This window comes from Caloenas nicobarica, chromosome 7 (genome assembly GCF_036013445.1).
Source record: "Caloenas nicobarica isolate bCalNic1 chromosome 7, bCalNic1.hap1, whole genome shotgun sequence".
Lineage (NCBI taxonomy): Eukaryota > Metazoa > Chordata > Aves > Columbiformes > Columbidae > Caloenas > Caloenas nicobarica.
The window spans coordinates 10,922,508-10,945,928 of record NC_088251.1 but is presented as its reverse complement, the minus strand read 5'-3'; the positions used below and the strand labels follow the sequence as shown (position 1 = coordinate 10,945,928).

Below are 23,421 nucleotides of genomic sequence, written 5' to 3'. Positions count from 1 at the left end.
GTGAATAAGCGCTGTCCTGGCTGCCCTGTGTGCTGAGCACCTTCTTTATGGACATTGCAGGAGCCAAGGGTGCTCAGGGCCTTACAGCTCTTCAGGTTGAACAAAGTAACTGAATTAATAGAAATATACTGGATTTAAAAACTAATACAGGAAAGCTCTCCTTTTTTAAAGTAACTTGTAATTTAACCTACAAATGACAAATCAGTAAATGCATCGGATGAGGGTGCGCTTGGCTCCAGCATCACACAGTTTGATCTTCAGTATCTCAGTATTGTTTTCAGAATCAGGTGAACTGAATGGAGGGGCAATCTCTTGTAAATTTGTCTCAGGATTTTTCCTATGCTCATCATCTCTTTTGTTTCAACATAGGACTGGGATCAGCACATTAAGGGAAGTCTTCACATCCAAAAATGTATGGCTCTTTCAGATAAGTAAGTATTCTTTTAGAGAGCCTCTTTCATCTGTATTTCTAACAGAGCATCCCTTACTTCAGTGGCTTTACACTGGGAATTTACTGTATAATAATTATGCTTTAATATTTATGGCACATTATGCATGGTCCTAAAGTTCTTTTCTTTCTTTTCTAGCACTGGTATCCGGTGTATATTAAGCTCAGCAGATGGAACGTTGCATTTATCACCAAATAATGCAGCAGTTTTCAACCCATCTAGTATTGAAGGTGAATTGCTTTATTTGCAGCAGTTAAAAACACTTTTTTTTTTTTTTTTTAACTGAAAGGGAAGTCGGTCTCTGGGGAAAAGTGGGCATTTTAAATGAAATGTGATACAAGTTTCCAAGAAAAACTTTTTAGAGGTTTTGCACAGAAAGGCTAAAAGCCAATGCTGTGCCTTTCAAAGTATGAATTTATTTTTCTTTCAAACAATGACTTGTTTCCACAGTACAACGAAACAGTGTATAAATGGCGCATTACTTACTAAGCACACTAATGCAATTAATATGAATCAAGATTTTCATGAAATGTGTATAATCCATTATTTAGATTATCCACCAAATGTTGGCTCATCTTTCATCACTACGTCAGCAAGATCCTTTGGCCAGCCAGGTCCTACATTTTCTTCTCCTCCATCCGGGGTAAGAGTGAGTACCTAAGCAAATTGATTTCTGTGTCGACATTCTTGTGGAAGCCACTTCTGCTTGCTGGAATTAAAACTGTAAAGGCTTCCTTTTAGACAATAATCTGAATATTCAGTCTGTTACTTCAACTTCCCTGAAGCTTTTATACTTTTGATTTCGGCCAAATCATAACTCGATTGCGTTTTCTTTTTTCCAGTGCTAAAAGTTGTTTACCTGATAGATTTGGGGAAGGGGTTCTCTGTGTCTCTCATTGACTTTTTCACTCCCCATTTTCTGAGTCTTTTCAACCCAGGAAGGTCAGCTTCAGCTTGGAATGAAGATTTGGCTTAGTTTTTACTTTGAGTATCAATCCCAGCAAGCAGCCTGCTCTCTATTTATTTGTAGCAATTGCTCTCTGCCTCCCCCATGCTGGAGTCCAGGTAGCAATAGTGGCACAGACAGTGGCTGCAGCTACGCTAACCATTACTCACCAGGGAGTCCCAGATCAATTAATTATACTAGACTAAATTTTTTTTTTTTAATGTACTATTTATATCATCTGTTGCCACTGGTAACTTTTCAGCAAGTTGCTTTGGTGTACAGCCTTGCATGGTTCAGGTTTATCAGCCTCTCCTGCATTCAACACAGATCCCCAGTTATATTGCTCTAATGTGCACTTGAATTCCTAGCCCAATAATCAAAAAATGCCAGAAAAAAGGATAACATTAAAAGAGGTTCTTACACCGACAAAGCAGAAAGATTCTAAAATTAAAAAAAAAAAAAAAAAAAAGGAAAAAAAGGCAAATATAAGCAAATCATACATAATGGAAACAAAGTTGTTAGGGTTAAAGCTCAGTGTATAGTGGAAAGCTACAATTAAAGCTGGAGACATCAGGAACTCATGCTAGAGCGTTCATGGAATAGCAGCAGTAATCCAGGGGTTCAAGTTTTCAACTTGTTAGCTTTTGTGTGTATATCCCAGTGTGGTCAGACACTCTGGAAAGCCAGGCTGAGCTGCATCCCTGTGCCACTCCAGTTCACGTCAGGCATTGCTTACAGAAACGTCACCCAGATTTGTTTAATCCAACCAATTTTCTACTGTGTGGTTTTGCTGTGACAGAGGTTATTTGAAGGGGTTTTAGCTTCTGCCCGTCACAGACACTGTGTGTGCAGGGGAGCAAAGAGCAGAGCTGCTCATGACGGCTGCCTCCAAGGTCAGAGGTGGAGTAGCAGCGGGTGCAGAGGAATGTTCCTTTTCATCATGTCTGTCAACCTCGCAACAAATGAAATTACTGCTAATACCAGTATCATTTCTCTTTAGAATCTGTCACTATTTATCATTTGAGCTGCTGCAGAAGTCCTCCTGAATGACCTGCAGTACTATAAGAGAGAAAAGAAACGATAACACTGATTTTCCTGGACACTGTAAATCCTCTTTTTCTTCAGGACCTCATCGTGTAGACAGGGAGCTATATTAGAGGTGTTAAGATTGAGTTTGCCAGCTGTCATTCATCCGCAACCCAGGTGGCTTATAATTTATTACACCTTTGCATGGCAGTATTCACTTTCAGCATAGCTGCTGCCATTTAACTGAGCAGTGGGAGATTATACTTGACCCTGCATGTAATCATAAACAAAGTGTTCAGATTTCTGGAAGAGCTTGTTCTGTGCTATCCATCTGCAAATAACTATCCCTCTTCAAAAGGCAGATACAGTGGTACAAGTCTTCATTCGGGCATGGAAAGCCATTAGCACTGGAGGGATGGACTGTCAGTTTCTTTTTATCTTTAGAAGTAATTCATGGGAAGCTCAAGAAAGAGGTAAAGAACTTGAAAAGCAAGAAACAAGAACAAAACCAAACAAACAAAACCAAACAAACAAAACCCCAACCAAACAAAAAAAAAAGGTGTAATAAAAAACAACCAAATTGGGTTGGTGAAATAATATGGCCAACGGTATGAGGTGCATTTCACTGCTATGTATCAAATTATTTTCATAGTAGTTGTACAACTGCATTGATAAACCCCTGTAGACATCAGTTGCAAAGAAAGTTGACTTAGAGTCTTCTTGAAAATTACATTCAACACTTGACAAACAACAGCTCTTCTAACTTCCCAACTGTGGATATGGAAGGTGTGTATTCCTTTTCTGGCTGTGATTTACTGCTCCGTTTAATGAATGGATCCGATTTAACTTCAATCAGCTGACAAGATTATTGCTTGGTACAGCCCGTCAACTTCTGTTATGAGTATGTGACCACTTCTTAAACGTAAATTACAGCAGATTTATGGCGTAGCATTTTAATTTAAGCCATTGCCAGTTATGGGGAGGTGGTAACATCTTACAGTCATTTGATTTAATGTACTGCTGAGCACGTGTCTGAACACACGCTCTGGAGCCTCTGTAGGGAACAGCGAAGTCTTTCTAGTCCAATAGTCTCTTAACTTACCATCTCTTAAGAGATCTAACAAAACAAACAGAAGCTACCAGGTGATTTGGAGTGTTTGCTGTCAGGAAGGTTTCCTTTTCCTCTGGTAGCTGTAGTTGTATTCTTCTGTTGTACGCTACCTGCTGCCTTGCCAGATGCACACAGCCATCACTTTCTTTTCTATTCAAGTGAGGTTGAGTTGCTTCAGCTTTTTCAGGATCAGGTCTTTATTATTTTTCTGCTAGAGAAAACATCTTATTTCTGGACTTTGGCACTTCTTTGACTTACCTTATGCACCCAGGCAGGCTCTGTAAGATGCAAGGTAAATACCAGACTGCTGTATGATGCAGAGTCTTGCTGCAGCAAAAATACACAAATGGTTAAGTGGTGAAGCCTGGAGGGAAGGTAATGGGATGAAGGTGTAAATAAGATAACATTAGCTCTGTAACTTGTGAACTTGCTGACAAGCCAAACATTTGTGATGGCTCTGGTGAACTTGATCCCACAAGATTACATGATTTGCATCTTCCCTTGAATGGCACAATTTTAACTGAAGGTAGAGTTACTACTTCAGTAAAATCCCAACAGCAGAGGTCATAAACAGGGAAGCAGTCTGGGAAGACTTAAATCTACATAAACGATGTTTTGTGTGTCGTTGGCTGGGGTAAATTATGTTCCCCTCTGAGTATACCCTGATACCTCTTTGCACAAGAGGTGTAGAGCCTGCTTTCCATGTCAGGGAGATGGGCAGCTCTTTGGGAACTGCCCAGCACTCCAAAATAGACTTCCACCCTTGGGAAGTGATTACCACACTGGTGGCCGTGTGCCTGTGCCAGCCCAATTTGGAACCTCAGCCTCCTGCATGTCCAGTGGTCACTGTGCCCCCAGGGAAAAGTCCCTCCTACTGTGTGGTGTTGTAATGAGAGGGGAAAGTAGTACGGTTTACAACCTGAGGTACAGCCGTGTGTCTTCTCTCAGGTTAAATAGGGTCACTTTTACCCCTGGCCCAGTGTGTTCTGCCAGGGCAGAAGGAGGATTTAAATTCAGCCTCTGCTATCCCAAACACTTCTGTAGTCACCTAAACTGATTTCTAACATCCTTAAATTCAGCAGGGACTGCAGTGAACATCTGTTTCAATCCACTAGCACCACATAAATGGGCATTTATGGAATACTTGAAAACACTAATTTTTGGTGCATTGCTTGCAAATTATCTGCTAAGGGCTTTTTACTCAGCAACAGTGTGTGATGCCTTTGTGTGCAGAGAAGGCACAGAGCCCCCAGTGGGGCAGGCAGGCTGGGGAAGGCTGTCTGACTTGGCAGAGGTGCTGTAGGGGTTGTGCTGGAGTACCAGGTGGGTACTGGCCCCGCAGGGAGCTCGTCAGGAGAGGCTGAGACCTCCCCATGGCAGGGGCACCCTCTGTCTCCAAACACTGAGGGGTCTCCAAACTCTTGCTGGTGTTGGGTACAGTCCAGCAGCCTGTGCCCATGACAGCCCAGCCCTCTGCTGTGACATGCCAGGGATTTGAAGCCCTGGAGTCTATAAGGTTTGGGGTGGCAAGTGAGCTTTTGCAGCAGTATTGTTATACCTGTTTGAACGAGGGCATCTCTTCTAGAAATTTTCTCTGGACTTTGTAATGTCCAGGGACGGAGACTCCATTGCAAGCTGCACTGCAGTTAAATGTTTCCCTTCCTTTCTAAACGAGGATGTTAAAATACAAGGTTTTAAAGAAGGATATTTGTCCTTAATAACAGGTATGCAGAACAGAACATTTCATTTTTTGCAGAAATATGAGGTCTTACCTAGCGGCTGGAATATCTAAGATAAAAACATCGTTTTGAGTTGTTTTTTTTTTTTTTCCCCAGTTTGCCCAGAGGAAATCTACACTGGGTCGAGTTGTTCACATCTGCAACCTCCCCGAGGGAAGCTGCACAGAGAATGATGTCATTAACCTGGGCCTCCCGTTTGGGAAGGTCACCAACTACATCCTCATGAAATCCACTAATCAGGTACTATGCATTCGGAGTTACTGATATTGACATCTATTGACATAAAGACAGTGCATTTGGGGAACATCTCTTATTTTATAAAAGAAAGTAAAATATATGAAGCCTGCTCTTAAAGTAAAAAAAAAAAAATTGGTGCTCACAAAATGAGATGATGGTATAAATATGACCTCTGCCTCATAGTTCTTGTTAAAAAACCCTGGAAACCTCAATGGTCAAGTATTGTGAAACTATTTTTTTTTTTTTTTAAATAATAATAATTTTTTAAAAGCTAGTAATTTGGCATCTCAGCCATTTATGCTAGTTAACCTTGTTCAGGTTTTGTAACTCTTTTTTTGGCTTTGCTCTGGCTGCTCATGCTCTGATGTTCTGCTTTTGTCTGGATCTCTTGCAATTCTGCAAGACACAGCTGCCAATCTCGGGAGCAGTGCATGCTGCAGCGTCGCAGTTCTGCATCCTGTCAGCAGCTGACCACAGTGTAGAAGCACCAGTGAGGAAGCGCAGGAAAGGTCGTGTTTTCATATATCGAGAAAGATTTGATTCCAGTCATTTAGTTTTTAGCTAATCTAGCTTCTGAAGTGACATATGGGCTTGAATAGCTGGGCTGAAATGGTTATTTGCAGTTAAAAAGAGGCTGAGTGTTACTATCTCAGCTCCAGGGATGGAAGGCTGCCCAGCTCTGTACTGTCAAGACATTTTGCATGAGAAGAATCCAAACAAATATTATAGTCCTGCCTTTTCTCTCTTATACTTTGTATTTTTAGTTCTGTAGTAGATTTTAAAGCTCTCCCCTTTTTTGCTAGGCCTTTCTGGAAATGGCTTACAGTGAAGCAGCACAAGCCATGGTGCAGTACTACAAAGAAAAACCTGCAATGATAAATGATGACAAGCTCCTTATTAGGATGTCTAAAAGATACAAGGAATTGCAGCTGAAGGTAAGATAGTCATTCCCGATCAGATTTCCTGAGTTTCCATGGCACATCCTGGAGAATACATCTAAAAATCTTTGCTGATTACTGATTCCTAATTAATGTTTTAATATTATGGAAAAAAAATAAGAAAGTTAAATTAATGAATGTATGTTAATGGTCTTTTATACTTAGCTGCTTGCTCTTGTTCTAGATATTAACTCTTGGAATAGATCCCATTTTCTCTGGTCTTCTCATGCCATTATTTCAAATATCTCTTCTGAGCTGGCTTCCCACATTGCTTGGTCTAACGAAGGTCTAAACCACAGCCATGTGTAATATACAACATGTCAGCAAAATAAGATGGTCCTATCCTTTTAGTCAAGCATTAAGCTTTTCACTGCTTGCAGGCTTGAGCCATAGTGCAATCTCTATACCAAGCAGTGATGGCAGCAACAAACATCACACTGATTTCTTTCTCTTTCTTTCTTGTCAATGACCTAAATTAAAAAGCCATTTTTATTTTTTTTTTTTTTTTACATAGAGTTAGAACAGAGCAACAGTCTTCGGACATTCTGTAGAGTGTGTGACACCTCTGATGTGGATACCTGAGTGATGTCCAAAAATCAGTGTTCTTGTGAACGTATTTATCGAAGCTTATGTACTGCCCTGTGTAATGCTAAGAAAGTATTTTTTTTACATGGTGACTTGGACTGGAAATGGCAATGCAGAGCTGACAAGCTTCAGATTATATTATCTAACACAGCACAAAGTTATTTTAGAAAATAACTCTCTAATGTTCCAAGTTAAGAGGTTAAGGGGCCTTTTATGAGCCTTGAGGGAAAACAAGTAACTCAGATGGTTCGGTTTGACCTTTGGAAAAGTCTCTTTCTCTCCTGTATGTGTATAATAGTTTAAGGAGACTTAAGAGAGTTACCAGAAGTCCATAAACCAGGGCAGTCTTAGTGTGGTGGAGTGAAGGGGTTCAAATATAAGGTGGAACAGGAACAGGAATTAATTAGGAGAGTGTGGGAGCTTGCCTGGATCTCAGGAAGATTTTCAGCTTTTCAGGTCATGGAATTATTTTTCTCTGCACAAGCAAAAGCCCTTTCTCTTTGTTAAAAACTACACAAAACGAGTGCAACATTGAAGGGGGAATATGCATGAGCTATTTACCACTACAAACTGCTCCGAGTTCCTGCATGATTATGTTGCTCAGCTGTGCATGCTCCAAGTGTTTGGCGAATTGCATGCACTCCAGCCTGGAGTAGTGCATCTTTTGTAAATGATCTTGAAGCTCAAGTAATCAGCACTTCCTGTATGCATCTTTCTTGCACTTAGCGTTTCTGAAGCTCTTGTGTCTGAACAGAGTCTTTTAGAGCTATATACTCCAGAATGAGCTAAACTCTAAGATGGAGATAAAGCAGTTCGTTCCTAGAGGGTCAGAGATAGAATGCATATTCAATTCAGATACTAGAAAACTTACCTGGTTTGCTTCCTCTTACATCCAATTCCTAGAAAATACTCCGTAGTGAATGTGTATCAGGGAAAGACAAGCTAGTTTTCAAAGCCCGTTACAGCAGCCAAGTGTGAAGCAGTGCTACAACGTAATGGAGCAAATTTTCCGTTTGTATCATTTTACTGCTTTGATCGTGTTATTGAGTACCAGCTACAGGAAGGACTGTAACCACAACACTGAGACCAAATATTTCTTTGTAGTAGTGTAATTAAATGATATATAGATGCTGTTTCTTGAAGGACAAATTGCCTATACTAGCTTGGAGAGTAGTGCTGCATGCTAAATGCTGTCTTTGTCTTATTTAGAAACCAGGTAAGAATGTGGCTGCTATCATCCAAGATATCCACTCGCAGAGGGAGAGGGACCTGCTGCGTGAAGTGGACAGGTAAAGTTTCTCCGTAGTTTGGAACTGGGACCTGGATAAGTCTGTAGACCTGCAGGTAGAAAAGGCATTATCTGTGTGCTTCCATCTCTTAGCTCATTTACTTTCTTAATTGGGATTTCACTTCAAATCACTGTAAAAATATAACTGGGTACAATAGTAGGTGCAGGACCCATATAATGAGATCAGATTGAAACTGTGCATGTTATGAAAATACGTGAACTCTTTCCTGCTGATGATGGTGACTCAGAAAATAGGCCTGGCATGTGAAAAACACACAAATGAAGCCGTTTGCCTCTCCTTCCCCTTGAGTGAAAAGTGCAAAGGCTAGGAGTGCTGTGAGACCTAAAAGGAAGGAGACAGTTGACATTACAATGTATTTGGGTGTATTTCTGATCTGCCTGGCTTCTGGACCTTCCAGCAAAACCAAAGAGGAATCACAGACTAAAACATCTCTTTTAAACAGGTGAACTTTGCCACTTTTGTCTCAGAAATGCCTCAGAGGAGTGAGTATGAAAGAGTACAGACACTAGGGTCATTGTAAAGGTATTAACATATTATAAGCTCTTAATTCTAAACCCCTACAAAATGCTTTTAAGAACAAATGAATATATTCTTGACAGATCTGTGAGGATTTAGTTAAGCTCTGTGGATAGCCCTTTTCTCCTGTTCACTGTGTTTGCAGCTGTGTGGTGCATGTCTGTGAAAGGCCTGGGCTGTCAGGTTCGCGGGGCAGTCCTCATGTGTTCCCAGCATACAAGAACTTGGTAGATCACAGTGGGTCAACTATTTACAGCTGCCTTTTCCCTCTGCAGCAGGTATGGCACGGAGAGGCCCCGCTCCCGCAGCCCCATAAGCCGCTCCTTGTCGCCCCGATCCCACACTCCCAGCTTTACTTCCTGCAGTTCACCCCACAGCCCGATGGGGACTGGCAGGACCGACTGGGGAAATGGGAGAGAGTCATGGGATCAGTCCCCATATTCTCGACGGGAAGAGGAAAGAGACGGCAGAGAATGGCGAGAGAATGGGGATGACAAGAGGGACAGGACTGACACGTGGGTACATGAGCGGAAACATTATTCCCGACAGCTGGACAAGTTTGATTTGGATGAACGGCTTGAAGGAGGCAGAGGGCACAGAGAAAAATATTTAAGGAGCGGTTCCCCCGGCTCCCTTCACCCTTTATCTGGCTACAAGAGCAGGGAAGATGACTATTACCGAAAAACCTCTAAGTCAAAATCTGACAAGTTTCAGAGGCAGCTGCAGGATTTACCTGGGAGATCTAAGAGAAAGGAAGAGGCAAAGTTAAGGGAACGCAGGCATTCTTACAGCGAGGACACTGCCAGGGAGGAGGCAGCTGAACAGAAGCATAGCAAAGCATCTGAGAGCTCCAGGCAAAAACAAAGCGATAAGAATAAGGTGAAGAAAGCTGAAAAAGACCAAGAGGAAGATGCTGCTGCTGAAGGCAGTGATGTGAAGGAAACCAAACCTCCCGAGAATGAGGTAAATAGACATCTCGAACTGTATATAAGAAGAAGGTAAATGCTTAACTAATATATTTTCTGAAATATTTTAGATCAGTTGCCGTGAGTGTGGTGCTGTTGATAAGTAATGTTTTGCCATGATAGAATCAGGGAAGATAGTCCTAGAAGTGATCTTGTGAGGTCATCTCATTCACCTCTTTGCCCAGATCCACGTAGATCTATTATTGTAGTGTTGGGGACGTGGACATTGTATTTCTGCGTCAAGCACAGAACCTCTGGGTAATCAGACAACCGAAAATAAAACCAAGTGCCAATCTGCTGTTTGCATGCAGATTGTGTGTGAAGGGGCAATTGATTTACTTCTCTCTCTTCTAATTTTGTGCAGAATACCCCATAGCTGCTGTTTCTGCATCCATCACCTCCTTCCACTGCCTGTGATGTGGATTGAGTTATCTGGGAACTAAGTGGTATTTTACAGGCATGTGCAATATTTTTAGGGCAAGACAGGGACCTCGTTGTTCAGCTGCTAAAATGGGGAATGAACTTTTAATAAGGAACGTTTTCTTTTGGTCAACTCAGCAGAGCAATTGATTTCTGTTAAACATATGTCACTCCCTCAGCTGTGGCAGGGATCATTTACAGCACTCCCTTCGGTGTGCTGGCAGGAATCACTTCCCATAGCAGAACCACTGAATCAGCTCACCTGGAAAATTATGAGATCTCTGGAGAAATACTCCCAGTTGGTAAAGTAGCAGTGTTTGTGGATTTGATCCTCCACTGGGAAAAAGTGGAGAGTGGCAGACAAAGATGCCTCGTTCCCTCAGTCCCAGTTCAGCCCATGCTCTTATCTCTACCCTGCAGGGATCTTGTTACTGGCTCTTGGCCACCTTGCCTCCCCCAGACCCCCTGGTGATACACGGCTGCCATCCACCCCCAGGGATGCTGGCACGGGAGGCTGCAGAGCTGCTTTGCTGACCACGGGTCCATCTCTAGCTTGTGACTTAGTGCCGCCAGGGCCACCTTTGGTTGTTTTTAGTTGACCTTGCATTCATTATTCTCATGTAGGGGCAAGGTTGGTGGAAATGTCTAGATCTTGTAACTCAGCAAGTGTCTGTAACAGGCAGCACCACCACCTCATGCCATAGATATGTGTGCCTGTACCACATTTCATCATCTTTCTCCTTTGGCTGGTATTTCACTGTGATGGATGGTTTCTTGGGAGGAGATGTCAGAGGGAAATGTCAGGCAGCATCCTAAATCACCAGTCTTGCACACTGCTCTGCATGTTCTTCAAGTTATTTTAAAGTTCCTTTGTTAAAGGCACACCTCTCCAGGGACTACTGCTAATATTTTGTTTTGAAAGGAAGCAATAGGTTTGAATGTCTTGAACTCACGCTTTTGCTTCACCCCTCTTTTACCAAGTGCGAGGTAGTACTGTGGTTTTGTTCTTCCAAAGTATGAACTGTGCAAACAGTTGCATTCTCGACTGATCTGACATCGATAAACAAAACAGTTGAGGTCTTTCAGAGTTTTAGCACTGCTGCTCTCCCTTACCATGTCTGAGCCAACATAACAGATGTGTGTACAGAACAGAGGAGTGGAGGCTGGAAATTTTAATGAATTCACATTCTCCCCCACCTGTCTTCTAGCCAGTTCTATGATATAAATTACATCTCTCTCATTTTGTTTAAATGTCTTTTTCTTAATTCTTATTGGTGCGCTTTTGCTAATGAAATCCAATTCTTGGGTCTTTTCCCACAGCCTAGTTGACTTGCACAAACTTTAGAAATAAAGAATGTGACCTTGTGAGTGACTTTGCTTCCCTAAACCCAAAATAGAAACATACTAGAGCACCAATGTGTTGCTATACATGTATATGTTGTGTTTATTTTAGCTTGGAAAAGAGGAGCAAGTTCCAGAGAAGAGCTCACCTTCAACTAATAAACAAGGAAAAGAATCTGGAGAGATTCTGGAAAACACAAGAAAAGAGAAGGTGGGTGACACATTGTTGGTGCGGCTTCCACAACAAAATGAGTGAAAACGCAGGTTTGGTTGTGCTTTCTCCCAAATGAAATATTAAACCCCAACAGAAAGGCTTGTAAAGGGGTTATAGAAGGGAGTTGTCTAAATTAACTTGCCTTGTCTTGACTTCTGCTTCAAGAGAGAGCTTTTCCTGAAGTCTTCAGAACTCTTTTTTTAGTTGCTCTTTGCCCACGTACATTGCTTCACATGCATAGCCCTTGGCACTGGCAACTCTAAGTAACATAGGCCTGTGAACTGTGTAGCCATGTTGAAAACCAGGAGATGTGGGCAGTTAGTGGAGAAGGAGGGAACTAATGATGGAAACTTTTCAGAACACTGGCCTTAGATGGACTGTAGATAGTAGCCTCTTCTGATTGTTTCTGGTTTTAATTAAATAATGTCTTTACAGCACCCCTACTGCAGCATCACAGTCAGGGACAGCAATGTCCTTGGAATTCCTCCAGCTTCATATCTGTAGGGTCATGGGTTGATGGTCAGATATGGAAGCTATTGATATCAGTTGCTGTAGAAAACTGATCTCCTGGCAAGAACAGTGTCAACTCCCAGAGTTTTCATGCTGTTTTAGGATTCTAGGAGGGGAAGTGTAGGAATGGCCAAACAGGAGGAGAATACAGATTATTAATAGATTATGTGCACATGATGAGTCTGGGAGTTGAAATCTAAGCTGCAAGTATGTCTTAAAAGTAACATATACCTTATAATTCCAATACTTCTGAAGTCCAGTATTAGTGTCTGAGTCCTATAAGTCTATAACTGCATGGATGAGGTATTTCAAATTATAAACCTTGGAGTATAACTGCGAAACTGATTTTTCTCAAGGTCTAGGCCGGTCTCCACCAACACAGTCCCTGGCAGAGGGCTCTTGCTGGTGGAAGGCAATAACTATAGAAGGTAGCCATGTTTTCTCAGTCACCGTAGGAATTTAAAGGACCTAGTCTAGCAAAGTGAAAGCCACAGGGGCTAGACTGGGGCTCAGTATATTCTTATTGTTCTGCCTATTTCTTGCTACCCTGAGGTGGAGGTAGAGAAAGGGGACAGATGCATTTCCTTGGGGATCACATAGTAGAGTCAGTTGCATAATAAAGTGTAACAGCTTGTGCCTTGTTCTACTACTTACAGAAAAGTAAGAAAGAGGAGATTGGAGAGACTGTAATCCCCAAGGGAGTTAGAGCATCTCCACAAATTGAAGTTTATGTAATAATTAAAAAGAGATTGCTTGTCCTTGTACATAAGGTCTAAAAATCATAACACCAAGGCGTATTGTTCTTTGAAACTAAAATACAAGATGGGGTAGGCAAGGCCAGATCAAGTTCTTCCTGGTTACTGATGTTCAAGGCCCACTTTTTAACAATGATGATCTATAATCACTGATCTCTCAAATGTTTTACATCTTTGTGACAGGACCGAGACTGGGAGAGTGGAAGTGAGATAGAAGGTGAGACCTGGTATCCTGCTAACATGGAAGAATTAGTGACAGTAGATGAAGTGGGAGAAGATGATTTAATTATGGAGCCTGATATAACTGAGCTCGAAGAAATAGTACCAGTTGATCAAAAAAATAAAACTGCTTCAGAAATGTGTGCCTGTATGTCAACTGTGTTAGAATTGAAAAACGATCACAGCCACTTAACCAGGAGTGAAGACAAATTTACCCATAAACCTTTAGAAACAAACCTCAGATCAGCAAAGGGCAGTGTAGCTTCTAGCGGCTGTCAGGATGATGATGAGGATGATGATAATGATGATGCTGTAACTGAAGCATCAAGCCTAAATCTGGACCCTGAGCAGAAGCCAGAGGAATTGCAAGAAGACCAATCTGCTAAGGAGTCTGATCCCCAGCAGAAGGAAGGAAAAATTGATAAGAGTTCTGACACTCGTTCAGAGCCCGAAGATCACCATATACCTTCTGTTCATCTGAAAGAAGAGACTCTCCAGCTCCCTGATACATTTATAGATGATTACGAACAGATGGGATCACAAGGAGCTGAGAGCAGAGAAGTTATGGAAATGCTTGTTAAAAACACTGGTGAAGAAACGAGACACGGAAGCCAAGAGTGTCCGGAGGCCAAGGGTAACTACTGTGTTTTTTTTCCTTTTCAGCCCACAGAGAGCCTTGCATGTTTTCTCTGACAGTAGACTGAAATTTATTGCTAACAAGACTAAATGTTGCTAATAGTATCAAGACTTGTCCTTGGAGCAGCTCAGTAAAAGAACTCCAGTGCGTTTCGCCAAGCTAAACCATTAGAGGCTCTTAGCTGAATAGTGTAAAGGAAATATGATAAGCAGCTTGCAAGCTTTCTGAAAGGCATAAGCTGCTATAATTGTCATGTCAAGGTTCACATGAGTTTAGCTTGAACTCTTTCAGTGCACTGCTAAATTTATTTTGAATTGTCAATGAAATGAGTGACAGTCTCTGAAGGTCAACAGAAAAGTATCTGTAATGTCTGGCTGGCTTCTGGACAAGGTGGGTGTTCTTATACACTGTACTGAAGTGTTAGGAACATGGAAGTCATCCGCAGATTGTTACTTCTCAGTCCCTCTTCGCTCAAATACATGCTTTTTGTCAGGGCTTGCCTCATTATCTCCTGTTATCAACTGCATGCTGCCTTTAATATAACTGATAGGACACGCTGTGAGATAATGCAAATAAATGTAATCATAGCTGCCTATTAATATTTTAACTGTCAGGAAAAAAGAGATCTTGAGTGCCTGAAAGTGAGTTCAGTTCCTCATCACACTTCTAAATGAAACGTGAGTGAATAGGCTGTGTATAGTGAGGTGAAGTGAAAAACAACATAGAGCATGTTGGCCAAGTCTTTTTGTTGTTACCACAGCCCATGTGGTGCAGAAGGATTTGTGAAAAGAAGTTGCTGGAACATTTTTGAGTGTGCAATTTTCCACCAGAAAATGCTGAAACATTTAATGTGTATGTCTGATTCCGAACTAACTTATTCCTCCAGGACAGATATGAAACTTGCTTAGTTTTCAATACCTACCTGTTTGGCCTGAAGACACCTTGCCAGGCTTTGCATATTTGGAGATGATGCTGCCATGCAAACTCCCCGGGACTGGGGATGGCAAGGCTGTGGGCTGCCCACTTCACAGATGGACAGCTGACGAAAGAGTTGTGTATCCCAAGAGCATAGTTACTTCAGTGTTTTCAGCATCTCAGCTTCCAACATGCCAGCAGGGACCCTGGAAGCTCCAAGGGAGCTTCTGCTTCCCATGTTTTGTGCCACGCACTTGATATCTGGGATCTGCAGTGCAAGGCTCTAGGCCCTCTGCAAATGCAGCTGCCAGCTCAGAAGCCCAGAAATCAACTTAAGTGGGACTTAAGTTGCCACAAAGGCCCTGGGTGTCTTAAAAACAGCCACCTGAAGCTTGCGGGTTTTACAGGATCTCTGCTGCTGATTTGGAAACCTGGGATGGGCTAAAGTTAACTTGAAAGTTGACCAGTCAGGACTGTATATTATTTTCTTTTAAATAATGTAATAGATGTGTTTAAAACAAGGAAGAAAAATTCATTCTGATAGCCAGAAATAGCAGGTCTTTGAACTACAGACTTGAAAGCCAGGAAGGGTTTCGTTTGGGCAAAAATATGTTTGTTTTATGAGAAAATGTGTCCCTTATCTAGGTGAAATTTGCAATGCAACAGAAATTTTGTCAGGGGAGGGGAACTAGTTTTTTGATGTGAGAACTGAAGAATAGGAATCAGACCAGTTTGTCAGTAATTCTGTTGCTCTGTGATAACAAATTTCTTTTTTCTGAACTAAAAACAATTCACATGTTGGGAAGGGAGAGCATCTGTTCTTTTGACTGGTTTTATCTGCCTCAGCAAATCAATCCACAGTTTCCCACACCTTGAATCTCCCACCTGTGCCCCTTAATGTCAGTCAGCAGGGACCAACCATCCCATCTCTACTGGCCAGGAACCAAAATCTTCAAGTGGCCAAGAGCCATAAAGGAGAAACTCTCCCTTGGAGACCTGAGGTTGGGAGAAGAGTGGCTGCAGGGAGAAGATGATAATGATGCTGCAGGAGTCCCACAAGAGGAAGATTTGCGTAGCACACCCAGCTCCTTAGGCTATTGGGGGATTTGCTCTCAAGGGGTCCTGCTGGCCCCCCCTTTCTCAGCAGCCCTTGTGTTAGCTAACGTATAATGTTATAGATCTATTTAGAGATTAAAATATGAAAAGAAAAAATAGAATGAACATGAAATTAGAAATAGAAAAATGGCCTACTGGGAGAAATAGGGTGATTGCACAGTGTAGTAAGGCTGTTGGAGTTGCATTGAGTAGGCCTCCGATTTGAATGGAAAAGCATTTTTTGCAGGTTTTACTTCATTTATAGATCCACCCAGAAAGTGTTCCCAAGAAGTTTACAAATGCCTCTTTAAACTAATAAACTGTTTTCATTCAATGCATTTATTCATTTGTTAAGCAAATTCTAGGTACCTGGAAATGAGATCTCTGGAATACCCGGAGGTAGAGTCTAAACGAAGGCACTCACCACCAGGCTGGGAACAAGAGGACGTCTTCACTGAACTCAGCATTCCCCTGGGTACGTTCGGACGTCTTCAGCCTGCGATGCCACCCACTGCAATACCGAGAGCTTACAACAAGATGTCACTTTAAGGCTACTTGCTGTATTTATTTTTCAGAACGGATGTGAGGCGAGTGACGGAACAGGGTATACAACAGAGGAGTAGCTGTTGAAAGAAATGGGCTTTTGGTTATAGATCATTGCTAGTTTCATTCCAGATGAATGGCAAAAAGATAGCTGTTAATATTGCTGAGGAGATGAAATAAGTTTCCTTGGACTATATGTGAAATATATATGAAAAACACTTGGTAATTTAAAAGTCTTTGTCATAAAAGTATTGCTTATACTTTCAGTATAAGCAAAAGTTTTGGTTTTACTTTGTAAACATGGATCATGAGTAAAACACATGGAAGAAGTACATCCTAAAGAGCAATCTATGTAACTTAAGCACGGAACTTACTGCTAATAAGTACTATCACCACTGCGTGAGGTTACACAGGGAATTTTTCAGTCAATATTATGCACGAGAAGGTACATTTTTAAATATGTGTAATCTCTGAGAGAGAAGTGGAAGATGTATTTGCAATGCACAGGATTTTAAACTGCGGCTCAGTATTGCAAAATGAGGGAAATCAGAGAAGTAAATCCATGATTCAGGCTTCATATCTATGTCATTTAACTGAACAGCAACTTTTTTTCTTTGAAAGCAAGTTTATTGTAGCAGGGAAGGGTTTCAAGTGACATTTTAATGTAATTCAGAATTTCTCAATAGGTGTGGAATTTGTGGTCCCTAGAACTGGATTTTACTGCAAGCTCTGTGGACTCTTCTACACAAATGAAGAGACAGCAAAGACAAGTCACTGCAGAAGTACTGTTCACTACAAAAATCTTCAGGTAAAAACACACTTGAAACTAGCTAACAACTAGCTCATGGGGTGGATTGTGCATAAAATAGATGATGCTACAAAAAATTAGTTTTTATTCTGTGGGCAGAATTCAGACTAAGTGAAATTTAGATAAGCAAAACATTTCAGTAGTTCCAGATATTAGCACACTAATTTCTGACTGCCAGATCCTTGAAACCAGCTTCTGGATCATAAATAAAATGGGACCAGGTGATAATTTTATCTTCTCATCTATATTTGATCCTTGTCAGTAGCACAGCATGCAACTCAGATCTTTAATTCTCTGTTCTTGAGGGTCCCAGACGTTTCTATCACTGGGAGCGAGCCCAGCAGCAGCCTTTCTTATTTCTTTATTTCAGGAGCACTAAGCATGCCACTTGTTTAATAATGTCACCAGACTTATTTTTACATTAGCGTGAATTTCTGCAGCGTGTTTCAGCACGCAGTTATTTGTGATACACGGGCCCTCCGAGGCATTTCCTGTGACCCACTGAAATCTTCTCCCTGTGCTACAGAACAGCGCGGCAGTTCAGCCACACAGAACACCACTATTGAATAATTTCTATAAGGATAAGGAGAAGCATGTAGTTACTTGTGTGGTTTCCATAAGAACATACCGTATCAGCACTTGATAGCAGCACACCGAGGCCATCAGTGCTTGCAGTGCAATCAAAAGACCCCACCTTATCTCTTTTCAGGTGCACAGTTGATAGCATCAGTCATGACAGCATGAGCATTGCCTACCCTGTGCTGAGGACTCCTCAGGGGAGGTAGACTTGCCTCTCATCTCCTTGAGTCCCTGCCTGTGTGCAGGGTGTGTGCACCATGCAAGACACTTTTGTTGACATTCACTTACTCTTAGCAAAAGGCATGAAAGAGCAAGACTGCTCCTGCTTTCTCCGTTCCTTCCCTCTGCCCATAGTAAATGCTGCAGCTCTGCTTCTCTTCTCAAGTAATAGCTATCTTTCCCTAGCTGGCTAGTAAGCATTGGCTTTGCTGGTGATGCTCAGAGTCAAATCATTTCTCTGGGAGAACTTTCTTCTTGACTTCCCTGAATTACGTAGGTGTAATCATACAAAGGCCTCTGGCTTTCAGAGACTCTTCCTGCAGAGCTGTGATGCTTGCTAGTAATGGATCCTGCAAGTGGAAGCTTGAAAAACAGGTGCCCAGTTTGCATGTCTGTTTTTTTGCTTCACACAAAAGAATCCAGAAGGATCCACCAAAGGTGGCACCACTCAATGTAGGCTGTGTATCCCGTGCGAGTCTGTCCCGAAGAAACTCATACTAAAGCAGAGATTGTAACTCCAGTCCCTGCCCATGGCAACTGGTCCTGTGGGAAGAAGAGGTATTTTTTCATTTTCTAAGTTATTTTGTTAAAGTCAGGAAAAAAGGTCCGACTAAAACTGAGTCAGTGTGAAAAAAACTTTTTTTTTCTTCTTGTTAATACATTTCCCATGAGCACTGTGGTAGATATCTAACACTGACTAGAGATAAAAGAACAAAGGCCACAAAAGCTGTTGAAGTTAAATCTGTCAAATATAGCAATGAAAACAGACTGTTCTTTCAAGCTGTACCTCTTATCTTACTAAATGGAGGATGTAAATGTCTCATCCAACTCTTGCCCACTCAAATGGAAATTCAGCATATTTTAAATAATTGTTCTGTATTACTAGAACACTTCTAGTTGCAATAATGCTCATTTATGCACTCTGCAAGAAATGTCAGTCTCCTATGATGACGCAATTTAGTGAGTGTATCCACCAACATAAGGACTATAGAGTCTCACTTTTACCGTCTGTGAAGCTACGGGACTGCTGCTGCAGACTGTCTTTCTGTTTTCTTGCCTGCATGACAAATACCCTTGTCCAGTGACAACGACATTGTCCCAAATGCTCTCGTGACTATGAGTAATTTATAGTTTTTTCGCTATTTGTCATCTTTCATGTGATCTCTTTGGAGCCCCATCCAAAATATACATTTGGTATTTGGATTTGAATGCAAACCTAAACAGTTTGGTTACCAGTTTTCTTCCAAAAGCCTTGCTTAGGTGATGAGAATTTTGTCTTGAAGTAAAATAGTCAACTTCATCTGAGTGTGGTGCCTCTTGAAGAACAGCAATCACTGAAAAAAATTCAACTGTTTCTTTGTAAACCTAGCAAAATTTTTGTAATTTTCTATTCTCTTCAGCTTAATACATTATTTTCCCAGGTGCTGTTTGTATTTACAGATCCACTGCATTTTCCACGTCCAAAAAATCCGTCATTTGGCCATCCCTCCCACCACTACCACAAAATGCTGTCAGATTCGTCTGGTATAAGCTACTTTGGCAACTTGGTGCAGCATTTTATCCTGTTTTCCACTGTCTTTCTGCAGTATTCATCAAAACTTACATTAAATGAAAAAATATTTTTCCCTGTCATTTCGCTATAAATTGACCTGAATGTCTGGTCTGTGAACTTCATAACTGATGTTTGTGTTACTCATGATAGCTGACATCAGCTTGATGTGGTGGCTAAGCCTCAGTTTTATTTTGGCGGGTGATCATTAAAAACCAGAAATGCCCGGTTTATCTGATCCCATGCCAAGTGTTAGTGATTTATTACAGTTCATGGTGTACAGATCACTTCTCCCAGCCTTTATGAACCCTATATCTCTGTATACTACTGTAGCATTTACTCTGGCTTTCTGCCACATGGAATTTTGTACCCAGGGATCAAGATTGAGACTTATATAATTTCCACAACCAAATCTCTATGTTCAGAGCCTCACTGACCATGTCTGTGTTTTTAAATCACACTGAGTACTTAAAGCACCAAAAAAGTCTATCTTAGAGGAACACAATAAATGTAACTACTCTAGCCAGACCGCTAAATTGTGTTAATTACTACTGAATTTTTTGGCTCGGTGGAGTTAGTTTCTGCCCTATAGCATATGGGAATAGAGAGTTTGTGAGGAGAAAAGGTGAGATCTAGTTACACAAACTGATGGGGAGTCATGGTGGTCCTGGTTCTGTCACCAGCTTCTCTTGTGGCACAGATTAAATCACTGAACTTTTGAGGCTCTCCGTATATTAAGCTAGTTTGCCTGACACAGCTAGATTTTCTGGCTTGAATTTTCACCAAAATGAGGCTTCTATGTGTTTTCTACCTTTTTGAGTTGCTGGGAGAGTGTAAAAGCTCTGAAAAGGCATAAAGCATCCCATGTCGAATATTTTCAGTTTTGGTAATGATGCTTTGTTTTTCATGTGATTGCAGAAGTATCTATCCCAGCTTGCAGAAGAGAGTCTGAAAATGAAGGAAGAAGGCAGCCCTCTGCCACAGGATGACACTGGCATTGTTCCTCACTTTGCAAAGAAAAAACTGTGATGCGGATGAACTGGAAGAGCTATAAGGAGTGAATGCTGATACCTTATTTTTTTTATTTCTATGATATAACTGTCAATTTGCACTGTACAGAGGAGGGGAAATAAAGAGCATGTTCCATGCATCTATGCCCAGAGTGCCATTAAAAACCAAAATGCCTGAAACTGTTTCCCACGGTGAAGCAATGCTGGCATATCTGTAAGAAGTGGAGCAATTCTTTCTCACACTCTGCGTGCTGGGAGTGGTTCCTAGATTAAATCAGAATTCTCAGGGATTCTTAAAGTTTTAATTCTGATGTGACACATCAGGTCAGGCAGAGTATTTAGAAGCACTCAGCATCCTCCAGTGGACGCTGGAAGGAAAGGAGATGTGACTATAAATAGGCTTTAATATTGCTTAAAATATCTTCAGCCATTTTGCTCGTTGCCCCAGTGAGAAGTAGGATTTGCATAAGACATCTAAAGCCATTGTGCTAAAACTAGTCAGTAGATGGCATGATATAAACCCTATCAGCATCCACCTCCATGTGTCTTAGAGCTTGGTGAAATGATAAATGTTTGTGTTGTTAAGCACTGACTGTGTTGTATGAACGCAGAGGGAGCCACAGTCTGTCCCGGGGACCTTATAGCCTGAATCCAGCACAGCAAGAGCAATTCAGACAGACGTGCTGACAGACAGCCAACCTGCTCTGGTTTTCAGCATTTTCCATGGTGTGATCAGGATGTCCTCCAGGTACTGTTGTGTTTGAAGCTCTTTTTGATAATTCTAAAGGGTGCCAACTTTGAGTCTTACAGACTTGAAACTCTCATGAGAGGCTTTTTAAAGTGCCACATGTTTGGACCATGTCTCTTTTAGACATTTTATTCAAGATCCTTGCTTTTAGGGTCTTTTTGTTTTCCTTCAAGCTTGCTTTTCCTCAGCTTGGCAATGTTGAATTTTCCTGGTTTTCATGGAAAGATGCCAGACTTTTAATATTGTTCTTGTATTTTATTTCCCTGAATTTTTTAAGGCGAATACAACGACTGATGGCTCACAGACTGCTGCACTGAGAACACAGGATGCACCAGCAGCTCTGGCATTATTATGAGCTATTGTTTCTGCAGAGTTGTTTCTTAGTATTTTGCAGAGTCCCTTTGAAATGCACGGTACAAGTTTCTGGTTTATTTCAATAGGGCTTTGTGTAGTAAAGTGAATACATATGCAAACCGTTGCCAGGATTGATCCTGGAGTTATGCTTTTATAAAATGCCCCACGCAATCTAGATAGATGAGGATTTGCAGATGTATTTCCATTTTTACCTGGCTCTAATATTCATCACAGTATATTCTGTAAAAATTGCTGGTGCTGGATGTCCTGTTTAGATTTGTGCAGCGGAAATAGTTTCCCAGAAGGTTCTAGCCATCCCTAAGAATGACATGGATGTGGCAAAATATTGCAGAGTGGCTAAATTGCCAAAACTGCTTCCGCCAAAGTATTTGTTCGATTATGTCTCGTGCCAGCGGCAATGCTTGTTCTCTGAAGTACCCTGTAGCCAGAGGTGCCTGGTGTTGTTGCCTGAAGCCCTTGTTCCTTTTCATGGCCTATGCTTTCCACTCATGTTTACCAGAGGTGCGTTCAGATTTCATATTTGGAATTCCTGCTTCTCACAAGTTGACCGATTCATTGCATCCCAGATTCAGACATGGCCTATCCAAAAGACAAGGGGAAATGAAAAACATTACAGCCGAAATCCTCCTTTGTCCAGACTTGAAGCATGTTAAGAATTGGGTCCATCTGTCATTTAAAACAGGTTTTGTTGTTGTTTTTCCCTATGGAAAAAAAAAAATAATAATATTGCAAACCAGGTATTTTTCCTTCAAGGTTTGGGTTTTTCTTTGACTGTTTGTTTTTCACATTGCACTGAAATTTGAGCACAGGGCTCTTCTGGCAAGAGCTTGTATTGCAAGCTGTAAAAATATGAAAATGGCAGTAAAGATTGTGCAATTGTCTTCTAAAGCACAGCTCTTAAGCTGGTCATGTATCATCTGAATATGAAGTTCACTTCATGCCCTTCAGCACAATCTGAGCACAAGGGAAGGAAATCACTACAAATGCAAGCATCAAATCTTTGATGCTAACCCTGCTATCAAACTGGGGCTCTCACTGGCCTAATGGGAGCTTGTTAGACCATGTGGTTAAGCTTAATTGGATGTGAGACATAGCTGACTGTATATCAAAGTCATATGCCTCCAGCAACTTTATCCCCAGATAACCTCAAATGAGAAAAGTATCACTGTTATTATTCTTTATTTGTATTGCAGTAGAAGCTACAGGTCCACTGTCTTTATTATAGGCATGGCACAAATCCACAACAAAGACTTTCCCAGGCCAAAGAGCTTTCAATCAGACTTTCCAAAAACAGACAACAGGTGGATACAGGCAGGCAGGGAAAGCAGTAGGTAACCATGAGATTTTTGACTGGCAGCAGAAGAATAATTAAAATGAGTGTTTACCCAGGGGCTTATTTTTGGATTTACGGGAGATGATTCAAACTACTTTCTACCTTCTCTGGTTCTGAACCAGGTTCACTCCCATTATTCACAGCTTGCATATTTAACCTCTTTTTTTCTTTTTTTCCTGGCCAGTTGCATTAGACATGCAAAATCTCTTCTTGAGAGAGTGGGCCTTGGTATCCTTCAGTCCCCAATCGCTTAAGTTCCAGTCTCCATCCAGGGCTCCAAAAGCTGGAGTCCTGTCTGAGGCTCACCAGGAACTGTCCTGGCTCCAGGT

At 41.4% G+C, this 23,421-nt stretch overlaps 1 protein-coding gene across 2 annotated transcripts in view; it reads left to right on the top strand.

Annotated features, from left to right (window-relative positions):
* The window catches only part of RBM20 (RNA binding motif protein 20), a 102,513-nt gene extending 81,733 nt beyond the window's left edge, over positions 1–20,780 (top strand). Inside the window, exons 3-14 of one of the 2 annotated variants that reach the window (XM_065638713.1) lie at positions 370–431; positions 588–679; positions 1,001–1,092; positions 5,368–5,511; positions 6,312–6,443; positions 8,241–8,320; positions 9,136–9,820; positions 11,696–11,794; positions 13,246–13,915; positions 16,284–16,403; positions 17,158–17,279; positions 20,545–20,780. In XM_065638713.1, coding sequence (XP_065494785.1) covers positions 370–431; positions 588–679; positions 1,001–1,092; positions 5,368–5,511; positions 6,312–6,443; positions 8,241–8,320; positions 9,136–9,820; positions 11,696–11,794; positions 13,246–13,915; positions 16,284–16,403; positions 17,158–17,279; positions 20,545–20,655 — 2,409 coding nt within the window. In that variant the 3' untranslated portion in view covers positions 20,656–20,780. Of the gene's footprint in view, positions 1–369; positions 432–587; positions 680–1,000; positions 1,093–5,367; positions 5,512–6,311; positions 6,444–8,240; positions 8,321–9,132; positions 9,821–11,695; positions 11,795–13,245; positions 13,916–16,283; positions 16,404–17,157; positions 17,280–20,544 lie in introns of both variants that reach the window. The other variant, XM_065638712.1, reaches the window with a different exon arrangement.
* Positions 20,781–23,421: the final 2,641 nt, after the last annotated feature.